At 38.8% G+C, this 13,893-nt stretch overlaps 1 protein-coding gene across 1 annotated transcript in view; it reads left to right on the top strand.

Annotated features, from left to right (window-relative positions):
* The window catches only part of LOC102755197 (dystonin-like), a 172,493-nt gene that overhangs the window by 22,735 nt on the left and 135,865 nt on the right, over positions 1–13,893 (top strand). The window contains 3 exon segments of the mRNA XM_015566826.1: positions 3,977–4,105; positions 6,337–6,425; positions 7,369–7,504. Coding sequence (XP_015422312.1) covers positions 3,977–4,105; positions 6,337–6,425; positions 7,369–7,504 — 354 coding nt within the window.

The raw sequence follows: 13,893 nt of genomic DNA, 5'->3' as shown, positions 1-13,893 counted from the left end.
ATCGGGTTGTGGAACAAAAGGATCCCCATTGCTGGCCGTCAAAGTCCCCGCTGGAGAAAGAGAAAAGCCAGCAGTGTTATTCTGAGTATTTTTCTCAAACAAGCACTGAATTGCAGATAACCTTTGATGACAAAAACCCTATGCCAAGACTATCAGAAATAGAGAAGATAAGAGATCAAGCTCTGTACAGTTCCAGGGCACCGGTGAGATGTCAAGAGGACAAATGCGAAGTGGACCTGGTGAAGCTTTTGGCACCCTTAGAGGTATAATCTGGATCCTGAGACCTAATCAGCTGCCTGTGTTAAGTTTCCTCTCTCCTTTCCTTTCCCTGCTAGACTAGATTTTTTAAAATAATGATAAATGTGCTTGGCTTTTTGTTGTTCTGATAGGAAACAATGCTATCATTTTCTAGCGATTTACTGCATCTTTACTACAGATTATTAATCTTTCATTTTTAAATGTGTGAAATTAAACACACGAATGTAATGGTTATATGCTAGATCTATGGGATTATATTCTAAAAGATATGCCCATAAGAAAGCTAGAAAAGCCAAGCAATTAATTTTAATTTCTAACATGTTCTCTGGAAAAATTTCATCTTTGTCTTTTTCCCTCCTCTTTTATTAAATTGAATTTATTGGGGTGACATTGGTTAATAAAATTGTGCAGGTTTCAGGTGTATAATTCTATAATACATCATCTAGATATTGTATTGTGTTTTCCAAACCCCAAGTCAAGTCTCCTTCCATCACCATTTATCCCCGCTTTATCCTCTTCTACCTCCCCACCACCCCGCTCCCCCTCTGGTAATTACCATAGTACTGTTGTCTATGAGTTTGTTTTTTTTCTTAATCCCTTCACCTTCATACCTTTTTAATACCTTAATTGTCATCTAAAGTAAGCTTCAGACTTTCAAAATATATTACTTATTCCTGAATCATCTTTAGTTTGAAATTTTTCTTCTCTTTAGTTATCTCATCTTTGTTTTTCTAGGAATTATATTTGGATTGAGTAAAGTGACAGTGTTCTTTAGGTGACTTTTAACGACTTATAAATTCCTGTTACAGATAGCTAAGAACAAGCAGTATGATTTGCGTACAGAAGTCACAACATTAAAACAAGAAAAGAGCCCCGGTTCCAGTACTGAAGGATGGATGTTTGGACTCAAGAGAGGAGATTTTCTTAAGAGAGGCTTAGAACCAGAGACCTTCCAGAACGTTGATGGCGACCATTCATGTTCGGTTAGGGATGATGAATTTACATTCCAAGGGCTCCGGCACACTGTGACTGCCAGGCAGTTGGTTGAAGCTAAGCTTCTGGACATGAAAACAGTTGAGCAGCTGCGACTTGGTCTTAAGACTGTTGAAGACGTTCAGAAAACTCTTAGCAAGTTTTTGACGAAAGCCACCTCGATTGCAGGGCTTTATCTAGAATCCACAAAAGAAAAGATTTCATTTGCCTCCGCAGCCAAGAAAATCATAATAGACAAAATGATGGCTTTAGCATTTTTAGAAGCACAGGCTGCCACAGGTTTTATAATTGATCCCATTTCAGGTCAGACATATTCTGTTGACGATGCAATCCTTAAAGGAGTTATTGACCCCGAATTCAAAATTAGGCTCCTTGAGGCAGAGAAGGCAGCCCTGGGATATTCATATAATTCTAAGACGTTGTCAGTGTTTCAAGCGATGGAAAATAGAGTGCTTGACAGACAGAAAGGTAAACATATCTTAGAGGCCCAGATTGCCAGTGGGGGCATCATTGACCCAGTAAGAGGAGTGCGTGTCTCACCAGAAATTGCTCTGCAGCAAGGCTTGTTAAACAATGCCATCCTACAATTCTTACACGAGCCATCCAGCAACACACGAGTTTTTCCTAATCCCAATAACAAGCAAGCTCTGTATTATTCAGAGTTACTGCAGATGTGTGTATTTGATGTAGATTGCCAATGCCTTCTGTTTCCATTTGGGGAGAGGAACATTTCCAATCTCAATGTAGCAAAAACTCATAGGATTTCCGTAGTGGATATCAAGTCAGGAGCAGAACTGACTGCATATGAGGCTTTCCAGAGAAACCTAATAGAAAAAAGTACATACCTTGAGCTCTCAGGGCAGCAGTACCAGTGGAGGGAAGCCACGTTTTTTGAATCCTATGGGAATCCTTCTCATATGCTGGCTGATGCTAAAACAGGATTACAGTTCAATATTAATGAGGCTGTGGAACAGGGAACCCTTGACAAAGCCTTGGTCAAAAAGTATCAGGAAGGCCTCATCACACTCACAGAACTTGCTGATTCTTTGCTGAGCCGGTTAGTTCCCAAGAAGGATTTGCATAGTCCTATTGCAGGGTATTGGCTGACGTCTAGTGGAGAGAGGATCTCTGTCCTGAAGGCCTCCCGTAGAAATTTGATTGATCGGATTACGGCCCTCAGATGCCTTGAAGCCCAAGTCAGCACAGGGGGGATAATTGATCCTCTTACTGGCAAAAGGTACCGGGTGGGTGAAGCTTTGCATAGAGGCCTAGTTGATGAGGGGTTTGCCCAGCAGCTGCGACAGTGTGAGTTAGTCATCACGGGGATTAGCCATCCTGTCAAGAACAAAGCGATGTCAGTGGTGGATGCCGTGAATGCAAATATCATCAGTAAGGAAATGGGAATCCGATGTTTGGAGTTTCAGTACTTGACTGGGGGGTTGATAGAGCCACAGGGTCACTCCCGGTTGTCAATCGAAGAGGCTCTCCAAGTCGGAATTATCGATGTCTTCCTTGCCACAAACCTCAAAGATCAAAAGTCGTATGTCAGAAATATAATATGTCCCCAAACAAAAAGAAAGTTGACATATAAAGAAGCATTAGAAAAGGCTGATTTTGATTTCCACACAGGACTTAAACTCTTAGAAGTATCTGAACCCTTGATGACAGGGATTTCTAGCCTCTATTATTCGTCACAATAGAACAAGTTGAAATAACTTTGCACAGGAGTGATGCAGTCCAGTTCATGTGATCTGTCCAGAGCATGATTAAATCAGTTAAATATACAGTCTAGTAATTGTGTCACATACTCAAAACAACATTTATTTCTGGGGGGCTGGAAATAGCTGACGGTTCAGAAGAGAGACTAAATTGAAAATCACAAAAGATTTACTGCTCTCAAAAATGGTTTCATTTAACTTTGAGATGAGTTTTTTCAATCTTGCCCACACTGAAAATAAAAGTATTTTGCCTAGAATACAGCATAAGCTTAAAGTCCAACAAGTTCAGAGCATCCTTTCCTCAGAACTGCATCACGGAATGGATCCAGCCTGATGAATCCATTGAAGGATCCCGCACGCTCCCTGGAAGAGCTCTCCAGAAAGCACCGTGGAACCAAAGGGAGAGATGTACATTCTTCCCCAACATCCCTGTAGCGATAGTGTTTCAGATGGCCTTGAAAAATGAAAAAGTGTTTAGCTTTTCTGTATGTAGTAGCCTTCTTTACATATTAAACATTTACCACAATTTCCCATTTCTCGTTAGACTCTGTGATCACTGGATTGTGTGTTGGAAGAGGGGGAAAGACTTTTCTTCATTTTATGTGTTTTCCAAATGCGTGTACACATTCTCTATCTTTCGGCTGTCTGTTGTTTCCTACTTTTCTGCCAAGACAATTGTGTTTGTACTGCTAATGCAAAGGCAGCCACTCAGAGGTCTTCTAGTGCTTCATGAATAAAACCAAGTTTTTAAATTTGTCGTATTGAGAGACCAGCTGGGAGGGTAGACTGAACATTGAAGAATGTCACAGCTTTCTTTGCTGCCATAAACATTTTGGAAGTACATCTGCTATGTGACGTGATAATCATGGTTAAGTAAATGAATAAAAGGTCTCAGTAACCTGAGTGTGATGAAAACACATTTTTACACTTGTTTTCTATGGAGAGATGAGTTTCATAGCTCAGTCATTTACTAGAATATATCTTTTCTTACTACTCACACCTGCCAGAAGTCACTGGAAGAAGAAAAAAAAGAGCATGTTGAAAAAGCCAAAGAATTACAAAAATGGGTGTCAAATATCAGCAAGATGTTGAAAGATGGAGAGAAGGCTGGGAAGTCTCCCTTCTCTAAGCAAAAGGTATTCTCTGAGGTCCTGGTTAATAATAATAATAGTGGGTAGAATTTACTGACATGACAGTCCACCTAAAGAATGTGTAATTCTTTATCCCCCTCCTACCCCCCATTTTTATAGGTATTTATAATGAGGACCAGATAGGTTAAGTAACTTGCCCATTGAATCACAGTACGTGGCAGGCAGAAGAAGGTGTTTCTGATTCCAGAGCCTGAACTATATATATTAGTCTTATTAGTATCAGACGGATATGTTGTGCTGCTTTTCCTAATGGTTAGACCTGCTTCTTGATGACTGTGATGAGAATTGCCAAACAGCAGTAGAGGCATCCTGTTTTGTGCCCAGAGTAAATCCAGGCCCTCCGTATCACAAATGTAGGCCGTCTCATTCTTAACATATGTAAACAAAGCTTCACGAATTACAAAACAGAGAATTACAGAAATACAAACTAGGGTATTCACATTTTTGAGGTTTGAGTTTAGTTGTGCCTTTCTGGACCTTTTTTTTGTTTTATGAAGAAGTGTTCTCCCATCAATCACTGGAAATTCTAGATTCTTTCCCTTACCGAAATGAATTCTTTAGTTCTGTGGGCTATTTTCTGTACCCCAACTACTTGGCATTAGCAGGGTAGCTCCAGCTTCTGAGGTGCTAGTGCTCCATGGTGTCCATGGGACTGCCTCCACGTGAAGCTCTCAGGGCATTGGTCGTTAAGGTGTAAATTTCAGTATTGCTGCTGCTGGTGGTGACAGCACTGGAACTGCAGCTGTGTTTTTAAAATGTGTATGCTAAATTAAGCATCACTTTTTTTTGGAAAAACTTGTCCTACCCTGCTCCTGCCTGACGTTTGGAAACTTTAGGGGCTATTAGCTATCATTAGTGTTCCCCGCTAGCTCCGCATCAGAACTCGACCTCAGCTGACATTGTTGCCATAAGTGAGCAGGGGGAACTTCAGTGTCTTGTCTAATTATCCCTACGGCTTGAGGCAGATGTACTTTATCCGGGGCTCCCCTTGAAGTTTTTAAGTCTGCGTATATACTTTGATTATTCAATGAAATAAAGCCATTTTCGCTCATAATCTTGCTATTATATTTCATATGGTGTGGAAGGAACAAGAAACTGTAAAGCAACTACATTAAATGTTTTAAATGCAAAACCTTCAAAATAATATTATGCATATATTTAGTTTAAAATGTCTTCTTTTCTTCCCCTCTTGTCAATAAGAAAAGAACTAAAATAGGGACAAGAGCTTAGCAAAAATGTCTTAGGACAATAGTTTCTTTTGAGAAACGTGGATTATAAACCATTGGTATTTTCACATTCTGTAGTTTTCAATTGTCCAAAATTTTACTAGGCCTGTTTTAGACCTACTGGACATAAAAGGTAGACACATACTTTTTTTTTTTTTTAATGCAGACTGTGGCCTAAATTATAAATCTCTAATAACACTTGATAAAAGAATTTAAGGCAATTTGATGTGAATAATAAATGTCTTTCAAAATATCAATATGGCCCCATTATTACCTGCAACCATGAAAAATAGACTTGAAATTGATTGTAAGTCAAATACATCAAGGGGAATGAGACCTTTTCATTGGTCCATCATTCTCATTTCTGATCATTTAAAAGAATGGCAATTCATTTCTGATATTAGGTATTCAGAAATGATACACTAGAAATTAGGAGAAAGTGTTGCTTATTATCCTCAGAGAGATCAATTTTATGGCTCTGACCATCACAGGCAACTTTCTCAAGTGAAAGTCTTAGCAATAAAAATTATTTACTCTTGGTGTGCAGACATACAGATTAAACTGTCACGATAATTTTTTTCAAAAGGGGCATGTTATCCAGGAGTGTGGGGGAAGGAAGGTACTCGTTGGGAGTAGTGTTCTTCATTCATGTATGTTTTGGGCACAAGGAGCAAGCACATTGGGCCGGTGCTGAACCTCTGGGATAAGGCAGCCTGATTCATGGTTGCATGGGACAAATGCAGAAACCATATAATGCTGTATTATTATTTCCTTATGAAATAATAAGGCTTTTCTTAATTATGCATTCTAAATATAAAGCACTCCTCTTATCCAGGCCCATAGACTGATAATAAGTAATGAGTTATTGACTTGGGTCCCTCAGAAAATAGACATCATTTGGGTCTTGAGGAGACTTGAGTCATTTTTAAAAATTACTGTTGGTTAGTCTCTATGAGGGCAGAATATGAATGCATTTTCATTACCTTGCAGATTTCCAGTGAAGAAATATTAACCAAGAAGGAACAATTATCAGAGGCACTTCAAACCATGCAGATATTTTTGGCTAAACATGGAGACAAGTATGTTGGTTTTCATGAACCTTTTTTTTTTGATGTAGGAAAGTGGTCTGAAAAACGTTAGGCAAATAGAAGATGGTAAATTTTAGCTGAGATTTTAAAAATGGAACTCAATCACAAATTTACTTAGTAATGTAGTTTACTAAGAAATTATAAATTTACATGAGATTATAAATTTAGCAATTTAAGTAATTGACATTTTTAGTCACTTTAACCTGTCTTTACCCAAAGCCTGAAAGGTACTTATTATCCCCATATATTATTGTTAAGAAAACAAGTTCAGAGAGGTTAAGGATCAGTAGCTAGTGAGTTGTGAAGACTCCAAACCAAGTCTTAATATAAGTAGTACTGTCCGAGACTTACCTTTTGGAAAATGTGTGTAAATAAATTCTCCATTTTCTTAACTGAGATCTCTGGCAACCTGATTTCTCATATTTTGGTCCTACTTTTTGCAACAAGGCATTTTATATATTTCAGCTCATGCCTCAAACAGGGAAGGAATCTACCCTTTTCTTAAACCCATTTCGACTGACCACTTTAAGATTATTCCAGAATGATTTTATATTGTACCTCAGAGAATAATGTTATTTTCTCTTTACTCATCCTTCAGCTTCAAGAAGTTTCATCTTATTGTCCCTTTCCCATGTTGGGACTAACAATACTAATGTTCCTTGTGTATATGCTAGAGAGGTGCTGCTATATTAATTCGTACCCTTTCCTTCAGTCCCCATTTTTAGGCAACAGACGGATTCCTAGATGTGTTTAGCACCACCCTTAATTTCCATATGCAATCATTCTAAGACCCGATCAGTCCGTATATGAGATATTTTACTTTATGATTGTATACTTATTTAGAAAAGTACTTTATAAAATCATCGAGCCTAATATATCATCTTTATTGCTTGAGGACTTGCACACTTCATTTCATACTTTCTGGTTATTTTAGATTGACAGATGAAGAAAGAAATGAACTGGAAAAACAAATGAAAACTCTCCAAGAAAGTTATAATTTATTCTTTAGTGACTCTCTGAAACAACTACAAGAACCACAAACCACCGGAGATGTAAAGGTAGAGGAGAAGGTAATATTATTAAAACATGAAGCTATTTCAAGGTTCTTAGTTTTACTGCATGATTCTATAAATGTCAATGGTAAAGAAATGACGTTGAAATGTGTACATGGCAAAACATGGAGTTCATGTAAGTATTTGGAGATTTCAGTGTTATTAATTGCAATCTTACACTTGCTGTCATCAGTTTATGTGACATCTTAATCTGCACCTTGCATGATAAAAGGAAAGAATCATTCATTTTTCTAACTCTTCTCTTTAGAAGCCATTCTTCTGCTGCATTAGGTATTTTGCTATATGAATATAATGTTATAAAATAGCTTCTGAGTCATGTCTAAAGGTGACGTTGAAGTGTCATGGGGTTTGTTTGATTTTTAGAAATATCCATAAGATTTATTTGAATAAAATTGGAACATATTTATACTGAAGATATCCTAGCATCTTCTTAAAATCTAACAGAAATCACTTAAAATTTAGCCTCTCCTTAAGATTTTAAAACTTTACAATACATATTCACAATATTCAGGATTCAAAAAGTTATCTCTGTATTCAATTCCCTTACTCCCTGAAGTACTTTACACACTATTTTTTATATTTTGGGGTTATGTAACAGTTTTTCTGGTTTATTATTTTTTACTAGAAAGAAGTTTGTATGCTGTAAACATCAATAGCATGGGGTTTGGTATTCTCTTTCCTGTTAGTAAACTAATCTCACCCAATTGCAGAAAGCATGGTTTGCCTTCTAGGTATGTGTTCTGTTTTCTCACTGTCGTCATTTACTCTGTTGTGTCTTCACTAACCTTGTTAATGTACACAATATTAAGTTTTCAATTCACAGATGCATGTTGTTTTCAAAGCTTTTATCATATCCTGTGCTGTTGAATAGATCACTGACATAGATCACTTGTGCATTTGAGCTGCCTAACATTCACAGCATTGCCACGCCTTGGTAAGTAGAGGATTTTTATGTTGAAGTGTATTATTTATTTTTTTAAAAATGCATATGAAGTTTTGTGAAACCCTGCCTACCCTTGAATCACAGACTGATCTGAGAATTTTGTATTTTCCTTTCAGCTGGATAAAGTGATTGCAGGCACCATTGACCAGACAACTGGAGAAATCCTTTCCGTCTTTCAGGCAGTTTTAAAAGGCCTTATCGACTATGACACAGGAATAAGGTTGCTTGAAACACAGCTAATGATTTCCGGTCTAATTTCACCAGAATTAAGGCAATGCTTTGACCTCAGAGGTGCCAAAAGTCAAGGCCTCATTGATGAACAAGTTCTGTGCCAACTCAAAGAACTGAATCAAGCAAAGGAGATTATTTCTGCTGTGCCTTCCACCACAATTCCAGTGCTGGATGCTCTGGCTCAAGGCATGATATCAGAGTCCATGGCCATCAGAGTTCTTGAGATACTGCTGTCCACAGGCTCACTAGTCATTCCAGTCACAGGGGAGCAGTTGACCATCCAGAAGGCTTTCCAACAGAACATGGTTTCCTCAGCATTATTTTCTAAAGTCTTGGAAAGGCAAAAGATGTGCAAAGATCTTATCGATCCATGTACCTCTGAGAAGGTGTCTTTAGTAGAAATTATGGAAAGAAGTATTTTACAGGAAAACACTGGGTTGCGGCTTCTACCTGTGAGGCCACAAGAAGGAGGCAGAATAACTTTAAAATGTGGAAGGAGCATTAGCATTTTAAGGGCAGCTCATGAAGGTCTCATAGACCGTGAAACCATGTTTCGGTTGTTGGGTGCACAGCTTTTTTCTGGAGGTCTGATCAATTGCAACTCTGGTGAAAGAATGACTGTTGAAGAAGCTGTGGCAGATGGGGTGATTGACAGAGATACTGCTAACAGCATTCTAACATACCAGGTTCAAACAGGGGGGATCATCCACTCAAACCCTGCCAAACGTCTAACTGTAGATGAAGCAGTCCAGTGTGATTTAATAACTTCGAGCAGTGCTCTTTTGGTCCTCGAGGCTCAGCGAGGCTACGTTGGACTCATTTGGCCTCACTCTGGTGAAATATTTCCCGCGTCTTCTTCCCTGCAGCAGAAGTTGATTACAAATGAATTGGCATACAAAATCCTGAATGGTAGGCAGAAAATAGCTGCTCTTTATATTCCAGAAACTTCTCAAGTCATCGGTTTAGATGTGGCGCAGCAGTTAGGAATTATAGATAATAACACAACATTGATTTTAAAAAGTATAATACTGCCCGATAAAATGCCAGATTTGGGAGATTTAGAAGCCTGTAAGAATGCCAGAAGGTGGCTCTCTTTTTGTAAATTCCAACCCTCTATAGTCCATGATTACAGGCAAGAAGAAGATAGTTTTGATGGAGAAGAACCAGTGGCAACTCAGAGTTCAGAACAGACTAAAAAAATGTTCCTGTCTTACTTGATGATTAATAGCTACATGGATGCAAACACAGGGCAGAGGCTGTTGCTGTATGATGGAGACTTGAATGAGGCTGTTGGTATGCTACTAGAAGGCTGTAGTACAGAATGTGATGAAGATACACCCATAAAAGAATGTATTGATGCCTTAAGACTCCCTGGCGTATTTCTGAATAATGCCCCAAGTAAAGAAATGGATGAAAGTATAACTTCACCAAGTAGTTTTGACAAATGCCATTGCAGAGAACCTAAACCTAAAGAAATTCCTGAAAATAGAAAGCATGCCGTAGAAGAAGAGTTTAATGAAATGGGAACTAATGTGCTCAGTGAATTTTGTCAGTCGGAAAACCCGATACATATCATGGTAGCAGATCATAAAGTTAAGAATTCATCTAGTGTGAATGTTCTCAGTTCTGCATCCTGTTTTACACAGTCTGGACTTGCAGACTCTGAAAATATACCTAAAAACCGTGAAAGTCAAAGTCAAGTTGAAAAAAATGAACATGCAGCTGAATGCAGTCATTCTAAAAATATGCAAAACCTTGAAAGTGATTTGACAACAAATTCCATAGTGAAATCAAAAACTATTAGCATCTGTAACTTGAAAGAAACAGAGACTGAAGGTAATATAGATAAGGAGTCACCTGTCTTTGACTACTCCCCCAGGCTGAGTGCCTTATTAAGTCATGATAAATTGAGGAATGATTGGGGAAGTTTTAATGATTTACACGCCGCAGAGAACAATGGAAATAAATGGGAAGCCTCTACAGTGCCATCCAATGACCAGTCCACATTATTGGGTCCAAGGATGGGAGAAAAACCTCAAGACCAGTTTCTAGGAATCGCAGCTATTAACGTTAGTTTGAAGGGAGAACACTGTGGACAAAAATCTTTAAATGCTGCTCATAGTGATCTGCAGGTACAATATCACAGTGACAAAGCTATTTCAGATACTAGTGGGGAAGATGAAAAAATACATGCTGCTTCTCAACAGAAACCTGAAGACATGCAAAATGAGTCCACAGCGGAGGAGTACTCCTGCGCTGCCGTAACACCAACAGCTGACCCTGATAATGCCAGTGCATCTCATGTTTATGGCACATCATCGCTTGAAGAAACTGCTGGTGCTGGTGACTATGAAATGTCACTACCGGATGATCAGCAGAGGGACACCGAAACAGACACTGATAGCGACGATGATTTTTATGATACTCCCTTGTTTGAAGACGATGACCATGATTCTCTGCTTCTTGCAAGTGATGATTGTGATTGTCTGCAACCCGAGGACTATGACACTCTGCAAGAGGAAAATGATGGGGCTGTCTGTCCTGGCAGTGTTTTTTATGATGTTCCCAGAGAGGATGAAAAGCCTATGGTGATTCAGGGGGCACTAGTTGATAGCTTAAGAGTGAGGGGGAAAGCCCAGTCTTTTCAGGATTGTCTCATAGGTATAGAGAAAGCTGAATTAGATTCTGATGAAAGAATACCTTTAAATTCAGTCGGCTCATCTAAGATCAACGAACAGTTCTTGGAAACTGAATCAGAAAGGGAAAGTACAGATAATCTAGAAGGTGATGAGTCTGACTTATTGACTGATTCTAAAATAGTAGGAAGGGAAGATAGCTTCAGTGCTTCATTAAAATTTGATGACACTGGCTGTTGGGGAGGGAGAAAAGAAGAAGGGTATGTAACTGGACAAGAATTGAAATCTGATACTGATCATTTTGATTCTATGCAATATGAAGAAAGTTATGGGGATTATTTGTGTGACAGTAGTGGTCAGGATGATGACGATGATGATGATGAGGATGATGATGAGGATGATGGCGATGAAGAAGAAGGAGTGGGAGATGAGAAGGAAAAGACCATGTACCAAGATGAGGCTGATGGGATGGATATCCAGTTGTGTGCTGCCACTATGAAAGAAAGGGAAAACAGCCATGAAAATCAAAGTATTAATGAAATGATTCTCCTGAGTAAAAAGCAAAATTGTAGTTCTCTAGAAAGACAGCAAAGTGTAAATGTTTTACAGCGAGAACCAAGTAGTAGAAGTAGCTTAGTTACTGAAAGAGGCAACCTTCCAGAATACACAACTGAGGTGGTTGGAAGAAGCAAAGAAAATCTGTTGAGTCCTGAGATGGCCGTTAAGGACATATTGCTGCCTACCGTTAAAGACACCGAATCAGAACCCACCTTTGGCCCTGGAGGTATTTTACATAACACTGATATTCATTCACCTTCTGATCAAATCATTGGCTCTGAGACTGTTTTAATAGGAAAACCTGCTGAGGAAAGCCATTTGTCATCTGTGGACTCTGTAACTGATAAAGATCATCAAGGAAATGGAAGAGATGTAATGAAAAAGAGAGATGACAAAAGCAATGTACTAACAGAAGATGAAACATCCATTCATAAAATGTTCCCAGGTAAAGGAGAAGGGCTTATGGAAGGTCAAGTAGAAGATGACAAACATCTCAAACTTTTGTCTAGTAAAAGTACAAGGGAGAGTCTTGATTTAGTTACTCAGTTTCCGTTTCCACAGATCACAACCAATGAAGGACATAATCATAAAGGAAGCCTCAAAAAAACAACTGTAGCTCTTAAAGATGAACCAAAGAATCTGCAAACAATTGTGAGTCAAAGTCCCGTTTCATTTGGGAATCTTGAAGAAATATTTGACTCATCAGCTTCCAAAGTGATCAGTGACATTACTTCAGACGTATTGTCTGAAGGGAATACAACGACTGAGAATGAATCACTCACTGATGGACCTGAGAAAGAACTTGATCTGTTTACTTATTTAAAACATTGCGCAAAAGATGTAAAAGCAAAAGATGTATTGAAGCCACATGAGGCTATCCCAAGTGGTACTCTAATAGCCTCCTCTCCCATGAAAGAACACTTAGAGCTAGGAGTGGATAATGCAGAAGAGAAAGCAACCCTGACTCAAGAGGACTCACCTCTAAATGAGATGGCTCAACAGAATGACCTTTGTACTGAAGAATGTACCTCAGAAGGAGGAGCGGAAATGCCTCAACTCACACCAGAAAGAAAGGAAAGCACACTTTCAATCTTGCCTCTGAGAAATGTAGAAGGCCTTGGAATGGGAAGTGGTAACTCCAGGAACACTTTAAGCACAGACTGCACATTCTCAGAAATGAACCTTGAGAAAGAAATAATCAAGCAACAGCCACGAGAAGAACAAGCCTTGTCTCCAGGATTTCAAGAAAAAGAGGTTCAGACCCCTGAATTATGTCAGGCATTTGTTGAGGATGTCAAGGACATCTTAAAAAGTAGGTTGAAAGAAGGTCATATGAATTCTCAAGAGGTTGGAGAACCTTCAGCTTGTGAAGATACTGAAATGTTAATTCAAAGCTTCATTAAAAGGGTTAGCACATCACAGTTGGTAAACGATGCAGCTGGTGTGCCCAGTGACGACTCTAAGATTAGTGACTGTACTGGAATTTCCCTCATGAATAACTCACCAGAACTAAGAGCAGAGAGCAGAGATGATCCGTTCTGTATCGCAAATCTTCAGCCTGAGCTTCTCCTTGATATACTTAAGCAAAATCAGTATAGCCAGAAAATTACAGGAGCATTTGAATTGATAAAAGAATTAATGCAGATGGAGTATGATCTAGAGAAAAGAGGTATGACATCTAAGGTAGTTCCACTGCAACTTGAAAATATTTTCTATAAGCTGCTTGCCGATGGCTGCTCAGACAAAGCGGAACAGGTTGGAAACTTGAATCAAAAACCATCTACTACTTTTGAGATGGTGCATGAAAAACCACACATTGTTGAAGACAAAGAAGAAAACGAAGGAAACCACAGTTCCCTTAATTTACAGAATATAAAAGAAATTGGACCAGAAAACTCTACTGTACGTGCATCAGTCTTGTCAAGAGATGAGAAGCTGGAGGAACGATGCAGTGATTTCCCAGACCATCTGGAATGTATTTCAGGGTCAAAAGACATGACTTCTGGAGATGGTTTTAT

The sequence above is a fragment of the Myotis davidii genome, unplaced genomic scaffold (genome assembly GCF_000327345.1).
Source record: "Myotis davidii unplaced genomic scaffold, ASM32734v1 scaffold463, whole genome shotgun sequence".
Taxonomy (NCBI): domain Eukaryota; kingdom Metazoa; phylum Chordata; class Mammalia; order Chiroptera; family Vespertilionidae; genus Myotis; species Myotis davidii.
The sequence above is the reverse complement of the archived record's forward strand: the minus strand, read 5'-3'. Positions and strand labels throughout refer to the sequence as shown.